This window comes from Colossoma macropomum, unplaced genomic scaffold (genome assembly GCF_904425465.1).
Source record: "Colossoma macropomum unplaced genomic scaffold, Colossoma_macropomum, whole genome shotgun sequence".
Taxonomy (NCBI): Eukaryota; Metazoa; Chordata; class Actinopteri; order Characiformes; family Serrasalmidae; genus Colossoma; species Colossoma macropomum.
In genome coordinates, this window is record NW_023494795.1 from 23016955 (window position 1) to 23041038 (window position 24084).

Here is a 24084-nt window from a genome sequence, read left to right on the forward strand (position 1 = left end):
TAGTACTTCTGTCACCCATAAACATTGCTGCTGACATACTTGCATAGTTGCAATACTTATTAGCTAAACATCATGTCTCAGTATGTGCTAATGTCCTGGTACAGGCGAAAAAATATAATAACACAATTTGGGCAATGGGACTTCCATTGTTCAGCTTCATTAGCCCCATAACTACAAAACTAAAAAAAAAAAAAATAACACCAAACGTCTTGGCTAACAGATTATATTTACGATAAGGGGGGAAAAACATATGTTTTGGTGAATCACTTTTTTACATTAATTTACATCAGACTATACAGTATCTTTGTCTTAGCTTCAGTGTTTTTAGCTTACTTAACATTTTCTTCTCGAATGTTCTACCAGTTGCCGTTACTACACTGTCCACAAATAACAGGCTGATCACCACAAGCGGTTTCGCCTCCAACCTGTTTGCTAATGAGTTCGTTTGTAGAAGTTAATTAAACGTTTTTGGTTCATATGAACGTCTAGCTGAGGAAAACCGTGTGCAGTAGGAGACGTGTTGAGTATGAGGGTGACCCCGAGGAGGGCTGTGTAGTGGCTGTGCCCGCCCGCCCGCTCTCCCCTATATGGCTTTGGATTAGCTCTATGCTAATGTGCTGGTGAGGAGGAGGGAGAGGAGAGGAGAAGAGAAGCGCCGCGTCGCTGCCAGCGGTGGCTTTCCGGAGTCCAGGCAGGCTCTTCAACAGCCATGGCTGAAGGGGGAGAAGGAGAAGACGAAATTCAGTTCTTACGAACTGTAAGTAAAGACCGTGTTCACGGTTCGGTTCCAGGTTTCTTTGACTGCGGCGTCTTTTAATGCGTCTTCGCGTGTGAGATGGTTAAATAGACGCCCGTTCAGTGCTGAGCCGTCAGATTTTGAGACGTCGAAGGAAACGGTGTTGAATTTTCAGCGCCTAACTTGCTTCATTAGTCTCCTGCTGCATATGTTAAATATACACGAAGGACTTGCCGTGTCGCCGATTATCCCCGTTTTACTTTGACCTGAAACTTGATGCAGGTGGACAGTTTAGGCTCGTATCACACCTGTCGTTCCTGTCGTTCTGCTGCTGGATGTGAATCTAAATGAGTCTTCCTCCATCTGCAGGTGCAGGGCTGACTTTTATGGTGACTGTCCCCTGCAGGCTCATTAAAAAGTTTTTTTGAGTTCTTTGGTGGTTTTGTGGAGAAAATGTGCTCCAGTAGACTACCTGCTGCTTCACAGTTGGGTCTTTGTGTCGTTTTGTAAAAATACCCATGTACGAACCAGGGCCCAGCCGATACGCACATTTTGTGGCTGATAACGATACCCGATAATATTTGCTGATAACATTTTATGTTTTATATTTTAATTTTATACTCTAATAGTTTTAAATTGGAATTTCACTAATATTTCAAACTAATGCATAATTCAATCATTAAAATGCAAACAAAGTCTTTATAGAGGAACTGACTGCAGTGGTGGTGGTGGGAACCAGGGGCTGCAACATCTTCAGTGCAGTTATCCAGAATGACCAGTGAACCTTCATGTGTCATCTAGGTTGTTTAATGCAATGTTGCTAATGGTAAAATAGTGGTAAATCTGAAAAAGAGATTCTTTCAGTCCTATTTTGCCTTACAACGACTTGCGTGCCTCCCTCTGCCATTAATTGATCTAAAAAATAATACACTTTTGGACAAAATCTTGTCCGAAAGCTGTCATAAAACAATGAGTGCATTTACATGCACTTAATAATCCGATAACTGCAGAAAATCAGATTATGTCAGTAATCCTATCAACGCGTTTATATGCACTTGAGTAATCAGATAATAGGAAACTCTGGGTCTACATGAGTCAGGCAGTAATCAGATTTCTGCTTTGCTGCGAGCCAGTAAACTCACAGAAGAAGACGTGACGTAAACACGACGTAAAATCAGTCCTCATGCTGCGGGTTTTTTTAAAAACATCGCGGCACTTTACCTGAAAATATGAACATACATCACTTAGAAGATGAGAAACATTTAAATCCGTCATTTCGCCGAGAATGTAGTTGGTTTCAGCATCGCTGCAAAAGTGTTTTTGCTGCTTGCTTATTTTTTATAGTCTGTTCTGCACACGTGCAGACTGAGAAATTTGAAAGAAATCAGAGTAAGAGTATTCATGCACTGAGAAATCTGATTACTGAGCTAGAATCCAGCTCTCTTTATTGGATTTTTAGGTCGGAGTATGGTGTTTACATGACCATTTGAATAATCGGATAACTGCAGAAATCTGATTATGATTGGATTATTGAGTGCATGTAAATGCGCTCATTGTCTCAGTCATCAGGCATGTAATAACTTTAAGTTAGGTAGCTTTTAGAGGCATTAAATGCTTCAGACATCTGGTTACTGTCAACACCACTGTGAACAATTCTGACTGCTGATGCTTATTAGACTTGAATAAACAACAGAAACAGTGTTAAATAATTTTCATTTTACAGCACTGTGCACAGTTGTTTGGTTTTGGTTTGTGTTAAATAGCTCTTATTTTCGTTATTTTTGAACAGCTTTCTTAATAGAAAAGGCTCTTGGGTTTCAACGTTATTCTCATGCTAAAAGCTAGGTACTGATATGTTTTACCATTCCTTTATGTTTTTGTTAGTTTAACCATGCCTGGGTTTTTTTGTCCAAATTCACCTCTTTGGCTAATCGGCCTGTATTGCTTAGATGTAATTAAATTCAAAGTGCTTCATTATTGTGCGTCTCAGTGGCACAACTGTTTGATGTTTTGCCACATCAATGGAAGCTTGTGGGTTCTAACCCTTCCGATGCCAGGCAAGATGTTTTCGCAGATATCAATCAAACTGTGGGTCATCAATATCTGCTGACATTATTGGCCAACCAGTATGTTGGTCGGGTTTAAGTATGAACTTGACATCAAAGCTCTTTCATGAAAATCTCATCAAAATTCTTATTAGCTCTGTTTGCTAAAAAAATTGTACATTTGTTAGCATGCTGTATTTTTTTTAATATGCGGATGTGTGGAGCAAGTTTCTTTAGCCTTTTTCTATTTCTGTAGCAGGACGAAGATTAATTACAGTGGCTACATAAGACCTGCCATCCCGGTTATCTTTGTAATCGATATAATATGGCCGAGAGCTCTTCTGGTATAAATTACACTCACTGTTGGTTACCCATGAAAATATTGAAACCCATAGGCTATGCACAGACTATTAATATTGGCTGCATATGCTCGGTTCAGTTATCAAACAACTGCTTGCAGTGAATATATCTGTATATGGCAATGCAGCTACTGTATACGTCAGTATTATGTTGCTTGGCTTTTCCTGTAATGGATGTGGCTGTGTTAGACAGCAAGAAAAAGTGGACTATTCAGGTGTGATAAATTTTATTCCGACAAGATTAGCTGTTTAACCTGGCACATTCCCCAGGGTTAATAATTGTCAACTCAAAGTGCTTGGCATGCCTGCTGTGTAGTAACCCACAGATTCCATGTGTCAATGGCATGCTAACAATCTGATGACACTGAAAATTATGAGAGGGTTCTTGAGTGAATTACGACCATGGTGCTCATTAAATACCTCGTGGTCAGCATGGTCATGATCAAAATACATTTTGTATTTGAGTGTATGTGTGTTGTCTTTCAGGTAGTGGAGATGAGGTTTAAGCTCTTAAGGTCTAGGCTACAGACATACTGATGTTTAGGTAAAAAAATTAAGTTAATGACGTTTGATGATATAGTACATCTGAAATGATACACATTGCCTCTTGTGCCGTTGTGGTTCAGTTTTTGCATTACATAGCTAAGGAATACATGTTGGTGTGTTTCATGTCTCAAGAAGATTTTGCCAGGCTCACATTTGCTCTGTGATAATTCATCATGTGAATTTAGGATGCAATCTGGGTCCTAAGTATTTGATGTCTGTAAAAGTACCTACTGCATAGTAGTCTTGCAACCAGTTAAAAATTGTACCAATCTGTTGCGGGACCCTGCACGAAGCAGGTGTGTGTAGTCTCACCTTGCCGTTAAGGTGTTAAAGTGGGAAAGCTGGCAGTGAAGGGCGTGCACATACTAAATGGAAATACTCGTGGGATGTGAGAAGAGCCTGTTCTACCAGTAACCTCTAGACTGGTGTAAAATATGCCTCATTTCTGCCTTTGCTGCTGTATTATTGTGCACACAGATGTGACTCTTTTGGAGTATATTTCCATTTCAGCAGTGTCAGAGGTGTCCTAGATTTTACTCGATTTTACTTGTCAGTGCAGTAAGTGGGTAAATCATTCTGTGACAGGGTGGCAAGATGTGAAAATGTGTATATACAGTTCTGTGCAAATGTCAGAAACCACCCTTCATTTATTTCATTTCCTGTCAAAACAGCTATTAAGTACAAGTTAATCATTTTTCAGGAGATTTCTGCTTAGCAGATATAAAATAATCTACTTGCATAAGGAAGAATTTCCAAAACTAGAGTTCAAAAAATGATTAAAATGTATTTTTTTAAAAAATGACCAACAACCATGCAAGACTTGGTAGACCACCAAAACACCAATCCCCAGGTGTTTCTGTCCATCCTTCCATTGTGAGAAGACAACTCAACACTATGAGTCTAAAAGGATGTGTAACTGTCAAGAAGCTGTTTATGAGAAAAGTAAATAAACAAGAAATTTGCATCAGCAACTTCTTATACTGAACTTTCTTTGAAAAACTGAAAGCGAAACAAGTGGAAGCTGTAAGGAAGGCAAAGTGTGGACACACTAAATACTAAAACATGTTATTACATTTTGTTGTTGATGTTTCTGTGTAATTTTCTGTTAAATATGTTTTCTGCCTTTTTTCCTGACACAGAAAAATAAATAATGTAAAATATGGTTATGTACATATGTAGACAGTTTAAGACAATGGCCGTTTTGACTGGAAATGACATAAATGGAGGGTTTTCTCCAACTTTTGCACATGATTGTATCTTGAAAGATCTTGTCATATAGATTTTTCCTTGCACAATTACAAAAGCACCAGAAAGGTTAGAGAAGGAAAGACATTGTACTGCCTCTGAGCTGAACAGCACCTTTGCTCAGTCCTTGTCTTTGTGGAGTGATTATAGTGACACCTTTAAGCCCAGGTGCTCCCAGCAGTGCCAGTACAGTAGCAGTGGGCTTATTTGGAGTTTATGTTGTTCTGGAAGCCCTGTACGTTCCAAGAGAAGACTCCAGGGTTTAAATTTAGCCTCCTAAAAGCTGATGCTTCCACCACACATATGCACACAGTTCCCTGGCACCAACTTATGGCACATTGCATCAGCTAACTTAACTAGCCACTAACATTTTAACACCATTTTTATTGGGTTTATATGACATGTAGAAATCAACTACTCACTACCACAAAACTTGATAAGATAATCAAGTATAAGTATATAATATAAAATACTCAAATATCCAAGCTGTTTCCTTTGACCAATAGTATGTGTTTATTTCCACTATTAGTTATTATTTGGTATATTGGAGATTTGATTGAATAGGTCAGGAACGTATGTGATTTCTTTTAGTTCTATAGTTTATGGAAGTGTCTGTAGAATTGTGTTATAGAAAGCGCTCAGGAGGCATCACTTGTTCATGTCCCCACCCCTAAAGTGGAAACGCTATATTGGGACTACTGTGTGTCTAAGTCTGCGAAGATCACCACAGTGCCACTACACCGTGATGGTAACACACTACAGTGCTGAGTGTGTCACCTTCGTGACCCAAATTTTTTTCTTTCTTTTTTTGGAAAAGTTTCTGGAAATGTTTTGGAAATGTTTCATCCGAGGTGCATATTGGATAGGATAGGATAAGATAATGTGGGATCTGTCATCAGTCTGCCTAAATAAATCATTGTACACTTTGACTCTAATACAAAATCAGAGTCAAAGCACCACTGCATGAGAGCACAACTATGTAAAGTGAAGACTGATGCTGCATTTTCATCAACCCCTTAAAATCCCAGGCTTATTACATACTAAGGCTTGTTATTCAGTAACTACGGGGACTTCAGTGCAAACTGGCTGAGCTATTCTTAGGTTATAGAAGTGTGTAATAAAACTTTGGGCCTGCCGATAGGCCCTGGCCATTTAAGGGGTTGAAGCAAATCAAACTGCTTCCCTCATTTGGCTGCTTTGGAGGTATTTCTCTAAAACACAAGCAAATTTTGCTCTACGCAGTAAGTGTTTTTGGAGGTGTGGCTAGTTCTTAGCCCCAAAATGAAATGCAAGCGACAACAAGAGTAATATTGTTTTTAAAAATGAAATATTTAAACTAATGTAATTATCGCCTACTGAATCTTCCTTATCTTTTGCTTGAGTATTAGGTCTTCTCAACATTGATTTCAACAGGTAGCTTTACTATAGATGTGACGAATGACAAGAATTGCTTAAAAAAATTAAACATTGCAGCAGTCTGATTGGCTACTGCCTGATAGAATTCTCTTCTCATTTGTGTAAAGTGCCCCCCTATACAGTACCTGCATATGACAGCAGTAAGGCCTGTCAGTTATTACACGCCGAATTTAAGCTGACCACAAACGGTTCACATCACAGCAAACACAATGCGAACTGGGTATGTTTTCATCAGTTACGTTAAAGGGAATAAGTAAAAAACCCACAAGTAAAAAAAAATCAGAAATCGCACTTGTTAAAACACATCATGGGTCTGATGAAAACAAGTTCTAATTTCTGACCAGTGCTATAACACCTTTAGTGGGCAGCGGTGAGTTATATTTGTTTATTTGAGCTCATGTCCATCATGTGGTGGGAAATATGGCAGAAATTTTATCACCAAAAAAAGAAAAATCTTATCACCATTCTTGGAGACACATGATACACGATATGTGTCACGATATTTAGACAGATGGAAACAACGCACTAATAGTGCTACATTTTTAAAAAAAAAGTGGCATCAAAAACTTATTGTAAAAAGTCATTGTAAACTGGTTACAATGACTTTTACACACCATTTCATTGCACAGTACTAATGTTCTTAATGCTCTTAGTTTAATGAAACATGCACTTGGTCAGTGTTGTTTAAGGAGGGACGATATCATTGCTGTCAGAACAGGTTTTTTACATACTTTGAAACTGTCTGTAGCCCTTCACATTGTGTGTAAATTTTAAGATAAATGGGCCAAAAGAAATGTCACAAAATTACTTGGAAAAAGGTCTGGTTACATTAGTTACCCTGGTTGCACTCCTGTAAAGTTACTGTTTTAGAGATATGGGGTTTTGTTCGGACAGCAGTGACATACATGATATGCTTAAAGAAGCACATTGGCCCCTGCATATGCTGTAATTTATGTGAAAGTGTGTTCCACCAAAAAATTACAATGAAAATGCAAAGATCATATACACAATTGCATAAAGAATATGGGTGTAACTGATCCTATTATGTCTCAAGCCATCTTAAATATCATCTGTTGAAACGTTTAGCCAGATATGCAGATGAAAACACAATAACTAAATCCCAAGTAACCTGTAAGGAGACCATATGCAGTACCCAATTACTGACCCAAACAGCCCCAAGGCAGCTTTTGGTTAAAGGCACTTAGCCACAGCAAGCAGCGATGAATCATGCAGTAAATTCCTTTTTAGCTGTACCCTTTTTTCATGCGCACTTAAGTGGATAAAATGCTGAATTATTTAAAGTTCACATCTGAATAGATTGTCCTCACGTTAGATTTGTAAACAACAGTTGTGCATTGTCCTTCAAAGTCTGAGCTTTTTTCTCTTGTTTGGAGAGCCTTTTTTTCCCCAGTCACAGACCATCAGATTAGGGGCTTTGTGATCGTCTTCACTCAGAGGATTCTTTTATTTTTCTCCCATGCTGTTCTAATAGATGTAAATGATAATCCATCCACTGTTTTTCCATTTAACCCCAGTCTCACTGTAGCCCAAGGTGATCCTATTTCCAAGGATTTTTTTTTGCTCAATCTAGCAGAGATATGCGCTCAGAGATAACTTTTGCTTCATTTTGGTGATGTTTTTTCGCTGAAACTGTTTTGATGGCACTTGCCAAGCGTATCTGCGATAAGTAATTGTGGCAGAGACAGGCAAAATGGCTAATTTATGTTAGAGCTTTTTCGCGCTTGTCATTGTGCAGTGCACATTCTGCAGCCGTCCGCTCAGAGACAAGGTGCTGAGTGCAGATAGATGCTGTGGATATGACTTATGAGAGGCATCCAGGTACAGGTAAACTCCTGGGCTTAGGGCCAGTATTGAAACCCTGTAGTACGTGAGTAGACTGTGACCTCTATGTCATCTGTTTGAAGCTCCTCTGTGTCTTCTGACCTCTACCAACATCATATGCCCAGTTCAGTGCCCTGAGCCCCTGACATTGGTTAAAGAGTGGCTGACGTCACTGCCTTGGTGTGCTCCCTGGCACTGGATCAGTCCCAAAAGGATCAGAGCAGTCTGTTCTGAAGGACATAATGTCGTCTCACATCCATCACCTTCACCATTGTGGATTCAAGGCTTGATCACTAAATAATTGACTTGACACGGTCCTCTAGGAAAGGGCTTAAAAAGTTGTGAGCACTACAAAGCTGTATTCACTAATGCCTTTGAAACTCTTATGCTTTTTGAACTATTGTTGTGCATTAAACGGATGCAAAAGACAGTGTGAACATTAGTCGTTTATTCTACAAAATGGCTAATTTGCAGCTGTCTACTCAGCTATTGGCTTTTAGTAGGGTGTTCCAGAGAGAAAATCCAAGGGAGAAATACATTGTATGCCTAAAAGTATTCAGGCGCCTCTAGAAAAGCATTGCCAATAGAATGTAGCAGCTGCAAGATCACCATGCCCAATGCCAAGCAACAGCTGGAGAGGCCTAGAATTGGGCTGGGGAGCAGTGAAACTATATTCTCTGTGATGGAGCACCTTATAAATACCCTTGATTTCAGAAAGTGATGAGCAGGTTTCTTTATATTTGGATATACACCAATCAGGCATAACATTATGACCACCTCCTTGTTTCTACGCTCATTGTCCATTTTATCAGCTCCACTTACTATACAGGTGTTTCTCTGCATACTTTGTTAGCCCCCTTTTACCCTGTTCTTCAGTGGTCAGGACCCCCATGGACCCTCACAGAGCAGGTACTATTTGGGCAGTGGATCATTCTCAGCACTGCAGTAACACTGATGTGGTGGTGGTGTGTTAGTGTGTGTTGCGCTGGTCTGAGTAGATCAGACACAGCAGTGCTGCTGGAGTTTTTAAACGCTGTGTCCACTCTCTGTCCACTCTATTAGACACTCCTACCTTGTCAGTCCACCTTGTAGATGTAAAGTCAGAGGCGATAGCTCATCTGCTGCTGCACAGTTTGTGTTGGTCATCCTCCAGTCCTTCATCAGTGGTCACAGGAAGCTGCCCACAGGATGCTGTTGACTGGATATTTTTGGTTGGTAGACTATTCTCAGTCCAGCAGTGACACTGAGGTGTTTAAAAACGTGGTTTCTTTTTAATTTCAAAACAGGACTACTATAATCTACAACATTTTTGCTGATGACCTAATTAGAAGGAGAACGAAAATGAAATATCTTGGAGCACCTTTCAGTGTTTTTTTTTTCCTTTTGGGCAGCATTTGTTATGTTGAATGAGCCCACTTTACTAGCTTAATGCTATTCTATCTGCTATTCACTGGGAATCTATGTTGTTTGTTTGTTTGGACATGTCTAATTTGAATCTTAAGGCTAAAGTGACTCCTCTGGTTAAACTGATATTGTCCAAATAAGGCTCAGTATGTTCAATAGTTTTGACAGTGAGGTACTGAGGTGTGGGCCTGCAAATTGAAAAATACAGTTTTTTGTCTGTACTTGCCTAAAAAGCATACATGAAATTCTAACTATGCATCACTGTAAATGGTCAGCTTTTTGCATATTTTGACAAAATACAAAATACCACAGATAGTAGACCGACCGGAGACCTCATTAAGTACAACTCCTTGTTTCTACTCTCATTGTCCATTTTATCAGGTCCACTTACCATATAGGTACACTTTGTAGTTTTACAATTACAAGCAGTAGCCCATCTGTTTCTCTGCATACTTGGTTAGTCCCCTTTTACCCTGTACTTCAATGGTAAGGGCACCCACAGGACCACCACAGAGCAGGTGTTATTTGGGTGGTGGATCATTCTCAGCACTGCAGTAACCCTGTTGTCAGGGTGGCGTGTGAGTCTATTGTGCTGGTACGAGTGGATCAGACACAGCAGTGCTGCTGGAGTTTTAAACACCTTATTGTCACTGCTGGACTGAGAATAGTCCAGCAGCCAAAAATATCCAGCCAACAGTGTCCTGTAAGCAGCATCCTGTAACCACTGAAGGACTAGATGATGACTGACAAACTGTGCAGCAACAGATGAGCTACTGTATTTGACTTTATGTCTACAAGGTGGATTAACAAGGTAGTTGTGTCTAATAGAGTAGACAGTAAGTGGACACAGTGTTAAAAACTCTTTGCCTGATACTTCCTGACAGAAGCATGCTTGCCATTGCATCCTTGTTTTAAACATTACTGTTCCATGCATGCAGGCTGGCTCATCTGCTCCATACAAAGCAGGACTGGTAAATCTGTATTTCAAACACACCCAGAGATACCTCTCTCCCGTCCAATCCTGTCTGTGCCTGCCGCTTTCATTTGTCAGTGTTGATGGAGGTCGCTCAGCCGTGCTTGCAAGCCATTTTCTTATTTCATGAGAAGGTTTTAAAGCAATATCCATGGAAAGTAAGCCTTTGAAAATCCAATTTGTAATACGGTTGAGCGTAAGATGTAATATTTGCTGGTGAACCTCTGCTGTCTAGCTTTATCATCTTTCTCTCCACTGTTTCTGGATAGCAGTGTCTTTCGTCTTGAAACGTCACAGCATTGCTCTTGCTGTGTCATTTAGACCATGGAGACTTAAATCTCATTATTGGCATTGCTGAAGCACTGCTATAATGGCTGTTGCATTGTTGTTTTCCCTCTTTGTTTCACATCTTTTAAAAAGATGGTCGCAGTCTAAGATGCAACCTTATGGATCCTCCAGGCACCTTATTAGCAGTTAAGCAAACAGGTCGATATCAACAACAAGACAGAGAGGGGTCAGTTACTGTGGAAATGCAGTGTATTCTGGATTTAATCCAGTACTCAATGAAAATTGATTTATCTCTCTTACAATTACATTAGTAAAAGATAGACTATTGCTTCGGAACACTGAAACAGTCCTGAATAATGAGCTATATTGAATAACTGTAATAGAAATAAACCTAAATAATAACAAGAACAAAATCAGGGGTGGTTGAAAACCATTCTTAGAAAAACTTAGCTGACTCCACACCAAAATCATGAACCTTTTAAAGTTTAGAGAATGACATGCCTTCTGTTTCTTTATGCAAAACAAGGATGCATCCATTGAGAAAATGGAAATGTGGGTTATTTAGAATGCTCATCTGTTTCTCATTTTTACATCTCTAAGCCGTGCTGTAAATAACTGATCATTTTAATTTTTATTTTTTTTTACTCTTGTGATAAATAAATCTGAGCATGCTGTTGAATGTCAGTACTTTCCAGTAGGGCTGGGCGATAAAACGATAACGATAAGTATCGCGGTATAACTTTTCCTCGATAGAGCGATAAGACAGGTTCGATAAGTTTTCAGTATAATACACCATTCTCACACTTCCACGTTTTAGCGAAAGCCCCGGTGGCGTTTTCTACTGCAAGGAAAGCGACACTACTCTGCTGTCGCAAGGAGAGGGCGCACTTCTGAGTTTTTCGACTTGATTAGAGAGGAAGGAGGCCACGAGTAAAAAAAGGGTCGCCAAATATACTTTAGCAACATCTGAAACGCGGAGTTATACAGTCCCTGTTTGAGTGGAGCGACCGGCGATCTGTTCTCCCGTGACCAAGTGCGAGTGACAAGATAAGTGACGTAACTGTACTGTCCTACGGTGAACTCACCTCTTTCCATGCATCCTAACAACTTTAGCGGTGTTAAATCATGTCTGCAGCACCGTGTCACAGCGCCAAACCGTCATATTTTAGTATTAGTGCATTCTCGAGCAACGAAAGTGAAAGAAAGAAGTGGGTTAATGTGAGTTACAGCCCTGATTTAAATGAAAGTAAACTGAGGAAGCTGTGAGGCATTGGGAGGCGGGAGAGTGCTAGGTTAGCTTTCCAGGCTAGCTGTTTTTAGCTGCTGGCTAACTTGAAGTGGCGCTCCGGCACAACCCAGTGAATTGATGATACGGTAGATCAAACAAGACACAAAATCACCGCTCTCAGTATAAACATACCTAAAAGGAGGACTCTGTGACTGGTGTGAGAGATTCACACTGTAGATGATGCTTTTACACAGCGAATGTCAGATATACTGCGGTTCACCCCTTAAACTACTATGATAGCATAGAGAAACCCAGTCGTCGCTAGCTGGTGTCTGAATACTGTGATATGCTCTGACATGGATGTGGTAGGAGTGACAGCAGTGACCTACCGAACCGAGTTGACGTTGTTGAGAAACTAAAGAGTTTAGCACTGTTGTTGGCCACTTGTTTAGCATTTGTAACGGGGTAGCCGAGCGCCCGTCACCAGACAGCTAAAAATAATCTGTTTTCTTTCTTAAATTATGACTGTTACAAAAATTGCAGCTGTGCTTTTCCAGCTGATAAAAACAGCTCAGAAACTTTCTCCCACTGTCCCAAGACAGATTTGTGAAATGTTCCACTGTTTGGTGAGTGTTTGTCATGATCCGACCATAAATGATAGTTTAAAACCACATTTAACCACCTAGGAGCAAAATCAGCCTTCAAATGTGAAAGAAATCATGATTTGACATTTATCGCGATATGTATCGATATCGAACGATATGAATTTTGTTTATCGTGATAACGTTTTTGGCCATATCGCCCAGCTCTACTTTCCTGTACTGTATATTTGATTAAAAAGAGAGCACAATTAATCCTGTTCACTTGCATTTGGTGTAACATAGGATGTGAATTGTCAAATACAAACTATAATAATTGGATTCATGGTTTTGTTAGTATTTTTTAAACATGGCACCCACTTTGTTTCTTCAAACTTATCAGATATTAAAAACATGACATATCGTCTGTCATAAAAACGTATTATATTTTTGCCAAATTACCCATCTCTATACGAAGTTCAGTGAACATAAGAGAAGAACATAGGACATGAATCAGATGTTCAAAGTGAGACATTTTACCATTTCATGAAAAACATTATCTCGTTAAGAACTTGATAGCAGCAACGCATCTCAAAAAAGTTGGGACAGGGGCAACAAAGGGATGGAAAAGTAATTGGTACTATAAAAAACAGCTGGAGGAGCAATTTGCAACTAACTCACAGGACTGGGTATAAAAAGACCATTTTAGAAAGGATTTCCCACCATCTACAGTACATAATGTGATCAAAAGATTCAGAGAATATGGAGAAATCCCTGTACACAAGGGACAAGGGCAACAGTCAATATAGGATGCTTGTGATCTTTGGGCCCTCAGGCAGCCCTGTGTTTAAAACAAGCATGATTCTGTACTGGAGATCACTGCATGGGCTCAGGAACACTTCCAAAAATCATTGTCTGTGAACAATGTGTGCAATCCACAAATGCAAGCTAAAGCTGTATCATGCAAAGAAGAAGCCATAGGTGAACACGATCCAGAAACGCCGCCATCTTCTCTGGGCCAAAGCTCATTTAAAATGGACAAATGGAAAACTGTTCTGTGGTCAGATGAATCAAAAATTTTAAATTCTTTTTGGAAACCATGGACGCTGAGTCATGCAGCCTCAAGAGGAGCGGGACCATCCAGCTTGTTATCAGCGCACAGTTCAAAAGCCTGCGTCTATGATGGTATGGGGTTGCATTAGTGCCTATGGCGTAGGTAGCATACACATATGGAAAGGCGCTATCAATGCTGAACAGGTTTTAGAACAACATATGCTCCCATCCAGACAACATCTCTTTCAGGGAAGGCCTTGCCTTTTATTTTAGCAAGACAATGCTAAAACACATACTGCATCCATCACAAAAGGATGGCTTCACAGAAGAAGAGTCCGGGTGCCGAACTGGCCTACCTGCAGTCCAGACCTTTCACCGATAGAAAACATTTGGCGCATCATGAAACAAAAAATCCGGCAAAGAAGAACCAAAACTGTTGAGCAGCTAGAATCCTACATCAGACAAGAATGGGACAACATTTCTCTCCTGAAACTCCAGCAGTTGTTCTTCTCAATTCCCAGATGTTTACAGACGGTTGTTAAAAGAAGAGGGGATGTTACACAATGGTAAACACGGCCCTGTCCCAACTTTTTTGAGATGCATTGCAGCCATCAAGTTCTTAATGAGTTAATATTTGTCATGAAATGGTAAAATGTCTCACTGTCAACATCTGATATGTGTTCTGTGTTCTATTATGAATAGAATATGGGCCTATGAGATTTGCAAATCTTTGCTATCTTTGCTTTGCTTTCAAACTTTTTTGGAATTGGAGTTGTATTTTACCTTATTTACTTTATCCAGTCTGAGCCATTCTCAGTGATAGCTGAATGCAATATTGTGGGTCTAGCCCAAGCACTCTTATTAACTGTTTAATGCCAGTGAAAACCGTGGCTATAACTGCTGTTTAATCTGCCCTTCCCCATTAATAATGTGATTCCTCAGGGCTGTTGTTGTTTATGTGTAAAGAATTTGATCTAACACATTTTTATGTAATTTAGTTCACAAACTACATTATGACTAAAACACTTGAATAGAAGTCACACATCAGTCACTTTTTGTTGTTACTAGGATTAAAGGATCAAGAACAATGTGAGTTGTGTTCTGAATGAGCAAAAAAAAACCAACACTTAATCAAGGAAGCCTCATACATCTATTTTATGGTGTAGAAAACATAGCAGAACAAAGAAAGCAGCCTTTTTACGGGCTGATGCTTTTTACACTGGCCAGTATATATGTGTGCGCACCAACTCCTCTGGCAGCAGATTTAAACAAGTTAGAGGGGCCACTTACTTAACCATAACTTCTCAGAATGGATCACTGGTGTTCCTACCTGGATGGGGAATTGAACACTGTAGGGTGGCGGTGTTATCCACTATACTCTATTTTAGTTAATTGAATTAAACAGAATTTAATGGAAATTCTTAGCACTAGTAAATATGTATGTGTCAGTGCATGTTCTCGCTATAAAAGATTGCTAAAATGTTGTTTGCAATTCCAATATCAGACCAATCACAAACATTTAATTTCCCATTTATTGATGAATAATACATCGGCCACTGATATATCATGTACCCTTGAATGCACAATCGCTTCACTAGTCCTGACTTAATATCATTGTCCGATCAGCTGCCGCTTAACTGTGATGTGAGCTGCGTGTAGTCAGTTTTCTCTTTAAGCTGTTAGAGAGAGGAGTGGATGCAGCCTGTCTAGAATTGTGTAGTGGTCGGGGACAAATTTGAGTTATTTTGACAACGGAAGATCAGCAGAGGTTTGGAGCAGTACTCTGAAGCAGCGGTGGCTAACTCTGGTGTTGGAGATCCCCCTCAAATAATAGGGTCTAGTTACAATCCTAACTTAACACACCAGCTAAACAGGAGCTTCTGAATATTGGAGCCAGGTATGCCAGATTAAGGCTGAAACTGAACTCCGCAGAAGGGAACATCTCCAGCAGTAGGTTTGGAGGTATTTAGCCTTGTTGAATACTACAGTACTACAGCATTACAGAGAATACTCATATATTTTCATATTCAGCTAGTAGCAGTATTTTTACATCCTGAGTATTATCATGTCACAAAAGTTGATGTATGGCCCATCACACTGTGACAAAACAAGCTAAAAACCACTAATCTGACAGTTGTAAACACCACTTCTCACCTTGTTTGATTCTGAGATGTGGTGCATAAAAGAGATCTCGTGAGGCGTGCCCCGAACAAATTGCTGTTTTGGCAATTCGGTGTTTCTGTTGGAGCCTCTGTTATTCTGAGCATGTGCAGAGCACGCAGGTGAAAATAGCAGCGTTGGGCAGGATTTAGTATATTCACCTTTTCTCAAGTTCATGTCAGTAGCATTGCCGAGTGAGTTGTGAGCGTTTATTTGGTACAGCAGCACATCAGGAGCTCTCGGGTTACGGCCTCTGGATGCTTCAGGCCACACACTCGCACCTGTTCATGTCCTTAAAGACAAACGCTGAGATGGAAAGAAGGAAGAGGGGGGGTGGACGAGGCTGGAGCCCCTTCAGCAGCACCTGCTTTTATAAAGCCGCAGTCATGTTGGTGGGCATTAGGTGTGGGAGAAAAAAAATTGATACAGCATAGTGTTGCGATATTTTGAGTTAAAAATGGTATCAAGTACAAGAAGGCTCAAGTTTTGATATTTATTTATTGATTATTTATTGATTATATTTATTTATTATTTAATATATTTTATATTATATTTTAAATATAGTAAGCTTGTTGGTAAAATAATCAATATTGATATTAATTAATAGACAACCATTGTTTTCATAGTCACATAATTATGCATTTTTTTTCTTTTATTTTTGTCAATAGTTAGGTTTCCATCCACATATTTTTATGTGTATTTCGGCAAATGGAATAAAAATTAAATATACATCTTATACATGTATGTATATGTATGTAGGTTAGGTTTGATAGGTTTGATTACAAAAAGCAAAAACTAAGCAAATAAAAGTATTTACTGAATAAATACTGCAAGTCCAAATATAATGAAGTCATATAATTGACATTGTTGGTGTTGATGTTTTGTTTTTGCCTGACTGTAGCTATAAAACTTGACAGAAGGCAGCAAGTACCAGTGAACTGACAAAGTAATTAAACTTAATTTAATCTTTTTAAACAACAAAACATAACTGTGATATTAGACAGTAAACTGACATAAGGTGCCTTCCACCAATTAATAGATATTTCTTAAGCTGTAATATTTGTCAGTGGATTCTGTCTTTGCTATAAAATTAAACAGCAGTGAGTAGTTGCTCAACACTGAAGATTTCTCCATAGATTCATTCCATATTTCTCTGTTGTATTTTTACAGACTTGACGAGTTTTATTCTCTTTAGTTTAGGTAGCTGATGGAAACTCTCTAATCCACATTATTTTCTGGGACATTTTAGTTATTTGCTTGAATTTATTATTATTTTTTTAAGTTTGAGTAGTTGGATAGATTTAGTGGAAAACACCATTGCCCATTGATTTCCTGTCCAAGCAGGAGCACCACTGCTATACCAATAACAGTCTTTGTGCCAGACTTTAATGCCACATTCCTCCTAGATGTGTGGATATGTAGGAGGACATTTTTTGAATTTGCTTCATCTACTTTGTCTACAATTATTTTGCTTCAGTGAAAAAAAATGTAGCGAGAGAAACAGATTATAAACTTGTCAGAGGAGTCAAAAGTAAAAAGTAACAATACTTTGCAGTTTGTCATACTGCAGTAATTCTCACCCCTAGTGGGCATGTGTGAGGAGTTGGGCTTGACTAGCAGTACGATCAGAACTGGAGTGGCACTCAGTCTCTTCAGCCATGGATCTGAAATAAGGGCAGCGTATGACTGAAGTCTTGGGGTCAGGTTCCCACCCCTCGGGACGGAACCCCCACCCTACCCCAGCCACCTTACGCACGCACCACCCAGCAGCCCTATAGATAGCCTGTGATGCTGCTTCTTAGCTGTCTAGCAGATGGCTCTACTGCTGTCCCCTGGATCACTTTGCCGCAGATTCACCAGATTCCTTGGCCCAGGCTCAATTTAAGCAAGGAGAGGAGGTCTGAGCTCTCCTTTTAGATGAAGAACACTGTGGAGTCTTAAACAGCTACACTTTTTTCTCTCTTCAAATTTGTAATGTTTTGCTCAGGAATTTGCTGAGCATGCTTTACTCCGTGTGAACACATGCATTCTATGCCTGTACATACACAGACATGTTGTGTATATATAGACAAAACAAGCCAACATCGGTTATGGAGCCTGAAGGCATGCCAATTCTAGCAGCTGCTGTAATGGTAGAGAGGAGGGGGTTTTCTCCATTTTAAAGAGGTGACAAGCCCCTGACACCAGCAAGTTTAGCCTACTCTGGGGTTTATCAAATGCCAAAACTATGAACACGGAACAGCTAGAGGGAGTAAGCAGTTTGTCTGTAAGAGTGGTCGCAAAGGCAAAACCGGTGTTGGTTTTTATAATCCACTGTCAAAGATAACAGTCTGAATAGGTGTGTTACAATGCACATATTAATGTGCATAATTTTTAGATATAGGAAGGACAAAACAGTATATGTTGTCATAAACGGACAAATAATCTCATACTGCTCTGAAACGGTTTGTTATGATTGTGATGTCACAGCACATGGGTTTTTGATTGGATTTGGTTGGTCTGAATGATGTACAGGTGATTCACAAGCTCTGTGATATTCTGTTAAATCTCCTCACTTAACTCAACAACATTGTTGATCATATAGGCTATGATATTGCAGTTTTTGTCAGTTTAAATTGCACTCTTTGAAATAGCGATTATTGATTGTGCTGGTGCATTTGATTTTGGTCAAAAACATAAATTGAAAGAAAGTTGACATTTCTCTTTTACTAATATAATATGGCATTTCTCTTTTACTGCATATTGTTTCCTCAAATTTGTGTATTGCTTTTCTCTGGAAACACTAGATTTCTGAAATGCTTCCAGAGCTTCACATCTTCTGTGCATCTATAGATTATCTTAATTCTATTTCTATTTCACTGGATTTGTTTAAGGGCGGCACGGTGGCGCAGTGGGTAGCGCTGTCGCCTCACAGCAAGAATGGCCTGGGTTCGATTCCTGGCTGGGTGACCGGGGTCATTTCTGTGTGGAGTTTGCATGTTCTCCCCGTGTCTGCGTGGGTTTCCTCCAGGTACTCCGGTTTCCTCCCACAGTCCAAAAACATGCAGTCAGGCTGATTGGATGTGCTAAATTGCCCCTAGGTGTGAATGTGTATGTCTGTCTGTCTGTCTGCCCTGCGATGGACTGGCGACCTGTCCAGGGTGTATCCTGCCTTCCGCCCAATGACAGCTGGGATAGGCTCCAGCACCCCACCGCGACCCAGAAGGATAAGCGGTTTAGATGATGGATGGATGGATGGATTTGTTTAACTGATAAACATGGAGTTTTAATATTTATTTTGTAGATTTTCATGTAGATCATAATGAGGACGATACACTCGCAGTTTGATTCGAGTCACAATACTGGATTCACAATTTAGTGTTCTCATGATATATTTTGAATGAAATTTGTTTACAACTTACTAACATCATTTGAACTGAGAGGCAGGAGCAATGCTAGGGTGAGTTGTTGGTTGCCATTGATTGTTTGCAAACTTTGGTGTTCAACAATGCACTAGATGACAGTTAATAGAACTATAGAGCTCTATGGTGTCTGTTTTACATTGCAGCATCACAGTGCCATGATACATTGTTATCCTATATGATATTAGGTTTGTAAAGATGATTCTCTGTGCTGTACAATAACAGTAACCTAATTGAATTTTCATCTTCATGGTACATTATTCATGTCAGGTAGCGAGAGTGCCTCTTTTGGTGCACACAATCTTAATCAACTATCGCAGTTCAGAAGACTGCAGACTGCTATGCTGCAGTAATCATGATCAGACTAACCAGGCATGAAATTGGTCAGAGAATGGACGCTGTCACATGGTCTGCTGAGATTGGTGTGGGAAACGTTACACTACAGTTTAATATCGGTCAGAGAACTGACATTGTCACATGGCCTACTGAGGTCGGTGTGTGAAACCTTACACTAAGGTTTAATATTTGTATTGTCTTTTTCTATTTGCTGCCTGTAGATACTACAAGTTACATGTCATCTGTTTGAGCTTTTGTAGAATCTAGATATAAACCCAAACCCAATAGTCAGCCTTTAAATCATGTTTGCTATATTGCACATACAATTGAAAACATTGTTAAATTTGAAGTAGAAAAGAAATGCATGCTAGTTTGAAGGGTGGATTATATCAGATCATCAACTATACTGAAGAAAATAAAAGTGTCCCACCTGCAGGCGAAACAGGTTTGGTCACCTGGTCAAATTCTCTATTTTATTGGTGTTCTAAGTTAAAACAAGTTAACACATCCACTACGGAGAAAACACTTCTGCACATTTTAATGCTCAGTTACTGTTTATTTGCTGAATTTAACATATTGGAAAAGAATAAAACATAAAATGTGGCCTGTGCAAATGTAATGGCACATTTTATTTTACGTTTTATTTTTTCCAGTATGTTAAAATCTGAAATTGTGCTCTGTATATAGCATAAAAAATGTCATGGACCGCTTTTAAGAATTTTGTTTTATTTTTTTCATGGTATGAGCCTTACACATACATGTAATAACGATGCTATAATTAATGCCACCTTTATCAGAGAAATAAAAATTTATTCCAATGAGACATCTTCATTAACTGTCTACACATGGAAATACTTTGAAGTATTTATTTGTTCACTGTAGAGGATGTGCTAACCAACTTTATTCACTTAAAAAATCAGCAAACCATGGTTTGCTTGAGGGAGTTCGGAACTATGTAGGCAGTTCTCAAAAGTAAAACAAAAAGAAAGAATGAATGAATAAATACTTGCATTTGAATAGACTGGCTATGTGAAAGTGTATTGTCTGTAATTCTGAAATAACACTGTGAAGTCCTTTGTCAAGTCCTGTCATCTAATTTTGCAAAACAAGCTATAAAATGAAATCACAAACTGTTACACCTCAACTGTGACCTCAAGTCAGTATTAAGCTGTGCCATGTAACATGGCAAAGAAGGGGTGAGCAATATGACGATATTTATTGTTATCATGCAAAATTACATCATATTATGTCACAGTATACTTTTCTGAGCATATCTTGGATATTATTAGTGCTTAAAGAAAACTGCATATTTAATTACAAAGAGAGCACAGTTAGGCCTGTTTAATTGGATTTAGTGCAGCACAGAATGTAAAATGTTCAATAAAATCATGATATTCATAGTTGGTAATATTACATTATTATAAGTGCCATGGTAATGTCTTGAAGTATCTCTATCCTGTATTTTTGCCATATTGCAAGTGGGGTTTTGAATGGACTCTTTTAACATCAGTTGTAGAAGGGTCTCATTGCCAAACACATTTTGGTCCTTCTTTCTTGTTCTCGTATCATATTAATGTCCAAGATGCATCTAACTCAGGGGAAGAGGTTTGAGTGATGAACTTCCGTGACTGTGTTTGACGAATGGATATTGCTCTGATAGCGTGAGTCAGAGCCATGGCAACCATCAGCTCAGATTAATGTGCTCTGCGAGCTGGCAGCAGAGAGCGAGGCCAGTCAGGAAAAAGCAAATGAGACACAAATCAATAAATCCTCTTGAGAAAGAGAGTGCCAGAGGAACAGAGAGATGGAGCCATTGTACGGTCAGATCACACCAGTGCTTCTGCCCTCCTTCCAAGTCCTGGGAAGTTTCAGAAGGCATTTTTCAGCAATGTTGTACCCATATTATTCACAATTTACTGCACCCCCCCCATGTCTGATGGGCTGCGGCAACCTGAGAATGTGCAATATCCTGTTTTTCCAGGAGTACATTTCATGAGATCAGGAGTACATTTCATGAGATTGATTCAGAATTTCTTTATTGCATGATTTTTCTGTTTTCACTGGTGACAACAAGAACATAGCGTAATTCAATATTCATTAATTCTCACTCATACCTCATTTAAACAGGTGGTGAAATTCTGTAACTGGAGCTCAGGGGAAAATATATAAAACCCCACAAAAGTTATAAATGGAGCTCAGGGGAAATGCTAAAAAGCTAAACAGCTAAACTAAACAAAATGTAAGATATGGGCCCTTTAATGACATAAAATGGATTCCAGCAATAAATTTGTAACACCCTTCCTGGATCGGGGCCTTGTCGTGGCGGAAGGGCTTGTGTGGTCTAGGGATCTTCAGAGCTAAGTCATCGGGAGCAACGTGCTCCTGGTAGGGTCTCCCAGGGCAAACAGGTCTGGAGTGAAGACCCAGACTAACTCGATCCAAAAACCTCAGCCCGAAGAGACAACGTGGGGGGACCATGTGGGCCCACCACCCACAAGGTCCAGCATGGGGGAGTGGTGCAGTGCCGTACAGGCAGTGGGAGATTGCAGGGGGGCCCTTGGTGGCCTAGGCCCCTGCGGCAGAAACTGGCTCTTGGTACGTGGAATGTAACCTCACTGGGGGGGAAGGAGCCGGAGCTTGTGCGGGAGGTTGAGAGATACCAACTAGATATAGTTGGGCTCACCTCCACCCATAGTATCGGCTCTGGAACCAAACTCCTGGATAGGGGTCGGTCCCTCTCCTACTCCGGGGTTGCACAAGGTGAGAGGCGCCGGGCGGGTGTGGGGATACTCACGAGTCCCCGGCTGGCGGCAGTACAGTTGGAGTTTGTCCCGGTGGACGAGAGGGTCGCCTCAATGCGTATTAAAATCGCAGAGAGGAAAACTCTGACTGTTGTGTGTGCTTATGCACCAAACAACAGGTCGGAGTATTCGGCCTTCTTGGAGCAAGTGGGCGGGGTTCTGGAAAGGGTCCCGACTACAGACTCCATAGTCTTACTGGGAGACTTCAATGCTCATGTTGGCAATGACTGGGAGACCTGGAGAGGCGTGATTGGGAAGAACGGCCTGCCCGATCTAAACCCGAATGGTGAATTGTTATTGGACTTCTGTGCCAGGCATGGATTGTCCATAACGAACACCAAGTTCGAACACAAGGATGTTCATAAGTGTACATGATACCAGAGCTCCTTGGGTCAAAGGTCAATGATCGACTTTGTTGTCGTTTCATCTGACTTGGGACCATATGTTCTGGACACTCGGGTGAAGAGAGGTGCTGAGCTGTCAACTGATCACCATCTGGTGGTGAGTTGGATCAGATGGCAGGGAAGACTGAGGGTTAGACCCGGTAGGCCCAAGCGAATAGTGAGGGTGTGCTGGGAATGACTGTCGGAGGCCCCTGTTCGGAATGATTTTAACTCCCACCTCCGGGAGAGCTTTTCTCATGTCCCGGAGGAGGTAGGGGACATAGAGTCTGAATGGACCCTGTTCAAAACCTCCATTGTGGAAGCTGCCAGGCGCAGCTGTGGCCAAAAGCTTGTTGGTGCCTGTCCTGGCGGTAACCCAAGAACCCCCTGGTGGACACCGGTGGTGAGGGAGGCCGTCAAGCTGAAGAAAGAGGCCTTTAGGGACTGGATGGCCCGAAGGACTCCCGATTCAGCAGATAGGTACCGACATGCAAAAAAGGTGGCAGCTGCAACGGTGGCAGAAGCAAAATCCAGGGCGTGGGAGGAGTTTGGTGAGGCCATGGAAAAAGACTTTCGGTCGGCCTCAAGGAGGTTCTGGACAACTGTCCGGCGACTCAGGAGTGGTCGGGGTGACTGTGCCCAGGCTGTATTCAGCAGGGGTGGAGAAACTCTGACTTCAAATGAGGATATTGTCAGTCGGTGGAAAGAGCACTTTGAGGAACTCCTTAATCCGGGTGACATGCCTCCCTCACGGGAGTCAGGGCCAGAGGCCTCTGGCGTGTCCAGCTCCATTTCCCTGGTGGAGGTCACTGAGGTAGTTGGCAAGCTCTTCAGTGGCAAGGCACCGGGGGTGGATGAGATTTGTCCGGAGATGCTTAAGGCTCTGGATATTGTGGGGCTGTCGTGGCTGACACGCCTCTGCAATAGTGCATGGACCTCGGGAACAGTACCCTTGGACTGGCAGACCGGGGTGGTGGTCCCTATTTTCAAGAAAGGGGACCGGAGGGTGTGTGCCAACTATCGGGGTATCACACTGCTCAGCCTTCCTGGGAAAGTCTATGCCAAGGTGCTGGAAAGGAGACTTCGACCGATAGTTGAACCTCAGATTGAGGAGGAACAATGCGGATTCCGTCCTGGCCGTGGAACAATGGACCAGCTTTTCAACCCTCTCACGGATTGTTGAGGGGGCATGGGAGTTTGCTAACCCAGTCTACATGTGTTTTGTGGATTTGGAGAAGGCTTACGACCGTGTTCCCCGAGATATCTTGTGGGAGGTCCTCCGGGAGTATG

The 24084-nt window shown here is 40.7% G+C and overlaps 1 protein-coding gene across 1 annotated transcript in view; it reads left to right on the plus strand.

Annotated features, from left to right (window-relative positions):
- The first annotated feature begins 616 nt into the window (after positions 1-616).
- ryr3 (ryanodine receptor 3) overlaps positions 617-24084 on the plus strand; it is a 117491-nt gene continuing 94023 nt past the window's right edge. The window contains exon 1 of the mRNA XM_036581904.1: positions 617-757. Within this exon, the coding sequence (XP_036437797.1) occupies positions 710-757 (48 nt within the window). The 5' untranslated portion in view covers positions 617-709. The remainder of the gene's footprint in view (positions 758-24084) is intronic.